The sequence below is a fragment of the Nycticebus coucang genome, chromosome 20, assembly GCF_027406575.1.
Source record: "Nycticebus coucang isolate mNycCou1 chromosome 20, mNycCou1.pri, whole genome shotgun sequence".
NCBI classification, from domain to species: domain Eukaryota; kingdom Metazoa; phylum Chordata; class Mammalia; order Primates; family Lorisidae; genus Nycticebus; species Nycticebus coucang.
The window spans coordinates 62235554-62238996 of NC_069799.1; the positions used below are offsets into that span (position 1 = coordinate 62235554).

Sequence of the window (3443 nt, forward strand, 5' to 3'; positions counted from 1 at the left end):
ATAAAGATTAGAAGAGAAATAAACCAGATAAAATTATTTTTTTTAAATGAAAACTTGGCAAACCAAGAGGGATTTTAAAAGATAAAATTGACAACGTCTTATCTAGACTATGAAAAAGGATGGCAAGACTCAAATAAGTAAAATCTGAAACGAAAGAGGAGACACCTTGGAGATAAAAAGGCTTATAAGAGACGAGAGCGCGCACGCCACCGCAGGCGCAGGCCCCCTCTGCGCGGTGGCGAGCACGTTGCCGTTCCCACCGTTCCCGCCGTTTCCGCGTCCTGGTCCTTGTCAGCGCCGCCTCCAGCTGCCTTCCCGGCGGGGCTGTAAGGGAAAGTGCCAAAGCCGTTGATACGAGGCAACTAAAGAACAGAAAGTTAAGTGATTTGTCCCGTCAGCAAGAAGTTTGAAGTAAGAATCCGTGGAGGAAATGGCTGCCTCTTCCTCCTCCTCCTCAGCTGGCGGGTGTAGTGGAAGTTCTGTGACTGGAACTGGTTTCAGGGTCTCAGACCTTGCCCCACCACGGAAAGCACTTTTCACTTACCCCAAAGGAGCCGGAGAGATGTTAGAAGAGGGCTCTGAGAGATTCCTCTGCGAATCTGTGTTCAGCTATCAAGTGGCATTCACACTTAAACAGGGGAAACATAGTCAGCAAGTTGCTCGGATGGAAAAACCAGCTGGTTTGGTAGAAGAGCTGGAGGCCAACGAGTTTAAGCCTATGGATCAGCTGCTCGGGTCACACCCTCTTCGGGCTGATGCGGCCTGGATGGTCACCTTGGTGGCAAGTATAGAGCCAAGGAGTGACTTTCTCACAGCTTACATAGCCATCGCTGATTTGTTAATTCACATTTGTATTGGATTTCTCTGCATCTGTCCACAGGCAACAAATACTTAAACATGTTATCTTGCAGGGATAGTTTTTGTTTGTTTTAAAAAATGTTGGGAGGCAGATTAAGACAATCAGTTTCAGAGAACAAGGAAGTTTAGATTTAAGAAATATTTATGCAATTTTTACATGTCAGGTAGGGCACATGCCAGAATTGGCCAAGTGAATGATGTCTTATCTTGTCATCCATCCAGTGCCTGGAAATCTTCACTTTTCAAGTCCAAGGTCAGAATCTGTGGTTATAAAATACATTTCTGGCCTGAAACAGTTCTTTTTGAAGATGAACTCTGGACCTGTCCAAATGAGGAATTTTTAAATTTGGGTTTTTTAACTTTTTATTTTTAGACATTTAATTCTATAGATAATAACTTTTTCTAACCTCTTCTAAACATACCAAATTCTGGCAAAAAGGAAATGCTTTTTGAATGTTGCAGCAGTCGTAAAAATAACAAAATACAGTATTTTTAAACACAGAAATCCCGAGTTCATCTTACTGGTGGACTCAAGCAATTCTATAGCAAATAAATCCTGAAAAGAGCTCTTCCCCAAGAAAAGGCTTCTAAGAGACTATGATGAATAATTATATGCCAACGAATTGAATAACTTAGAAAAGATGGATAAGTTCTTGAAAGCTTACTACCTACTGAATTATGAATAAATAGAAAATCTAAACAAACCAGTTATACGCAAGGAGATTGAATCAGCAAACAAAACCTCCCAACGAAGAAAAGCCATAAGAAGTGTTTCAATATATCTCAAAGAAGATTGACTTAACACTAACCAAAAATCCAAGAGAAAGCAAAATAGTTTTATTAAATCCAAGTGCAGGGCATGAATGACTTTGAGGAAATGATAGACTTGGCCGTGAAGGAGAAGAAGGTAAAGTTAAGGAATAACAAATCCATCCATGCCTAATAGCTCACTCATCTCTTCTTGAAAAAAAGATCAGATCATTCACTGACTCGTAAGGCCCTACTTATTCTTTCTTCTGCCTAACAGCTTAGCATCATCTCCTGACCTTGTCCTTGCCTCCTGGGCTCCAGCTTCACTGGCTTTCTTTAAGTTTCTTGAATGCAACATTATTGCCTCCTAATCCAGTGCCTCAGCAAAGGGTGTTCTCACACCCATCATGTTCTTCTCTTTCTCAATTGCTAGTCAGTTCATACACAACCTCATATTTCAACTTAAAAATTACTTATTTCACCTAAAACAGGTTATCTCTGATATTTAATCTTGTTTCTTATGGCTTTTCTTCATAGAATTTATGGTAGTTTGTAATTATAAATTATCTTCCTTATTAGCCAATTAAATATAAAGAAAATGAGAAAAAAGACCTTGATGATATTCCACTTCCACTCACTTTATTTGAAATACGTTTTCTTTGTGAAGTTCTTAAGAACATTTTCTTTTGCTTAGCATACTTTATTATAAGACTATTGTACATAATGCATAGGACATACAAAAAACTAGGTCCATTTAGATGTTCCCAGGTTTCCTGGTTCCCAGTGTCAGGAATGAGTATTGGTATCAAGTTGAACCAATCACAAATACAGAGCAATCCACACAGTTTATCACAGGAAAAAGATGGAAGCTATAGTGGCAGTAAAGAAGAAAGATACGTAAAATGACATGAAATGAAAATATGTTCCAGAAAGGAATGGGTCAGTCTCCACTAGTGGAGAAAGACCCTGGAGGCTGAGCACACTCTGCTTCTTGTATGCTCGTTAGTTTGTCTTGCCTCTCTCCTGGTAGGATTGGTCATTATTTCTAGCCATTTGGGGTGATTGACAGGTTGGGGTTGTATAACAGATTATATAACCAGTTACATAACAGGTTGGTTCTATAACAATTTCCCTACTTTCCCAGAATCCTTTGTAAAAGCTCCACCCACATGATGCTAATTACATGGTAAAGAGTTCTAGGTCAAAGTCACTAGAAAGTCCATAACTGTGTATGTTCCTACCACGGAATAGTTTCCCATCTGCACTTTGGTTCCTAGCTACAATTAGGTTCTCACACTCTCCACTTAGCCTTGTCCTTGCCACCTGTTTATCCCCTATCAGACATAACACAAAATGTGTGTTAATCTCCTTGTGTTATTAGCAAGGCTTCCAGTCAGCAGTAGGTTATTAGTTGTTAATTTTGGGGGGAGTGAAAATTTTATGTGCAGATTTTCAACTGGGTGTGGGGTCAGCACCCCCAACCCTCCTGTTGCTTGGGATCAGCAGTATGTGATTCATATCTTCCTCCTCTGTTAAACTATAAACTCCTTGTATTTTAGGATTCTATTTCTGCCTTTTATCTCTACTCTTAAGCTTAGCGCAAAGTAAGAACTAAAAAAAATTGAGATATTAATCAATGAACAGAAGGGGGAATCAAGTTTGAAATGGAGCAGTAAAACTAGAATGAATTTAATATTCCATTTTTGTATGTATTTATGTCCAAGACAGACTGAGGCTGTAAGAAAACATTCTGGTCTTGGTTAAAAAAAAAATACTAACATGTTGAAGAAGTTGTCCAAGAGGCAGTGTGGTAGAATGAAAGGATTTGTCCTTCC

At 39.2% G+C, this 3443-nt stretch overlaps 1 protein-coding gene across 1 annotated transcript; it reads left to right on the top strand.

Moving 5' to 3' along the window:
* Nucleotides 1–430: 430 nt before the first annotated feature.
* On the top strand, nt 431–895 carry LOC128572632 (anaphase-promoting complex subunit 16-like). Its single transcript, XM_053572598.1, has one exon. It carries the CDS (start codon nt 431–433, stop codon nt 893–895), a length of 465 nt encoding a protein of 154 aa, XP_053428573.1.
* Nucleotides 896–3443: the final 2548 nt, after the last annotated feature.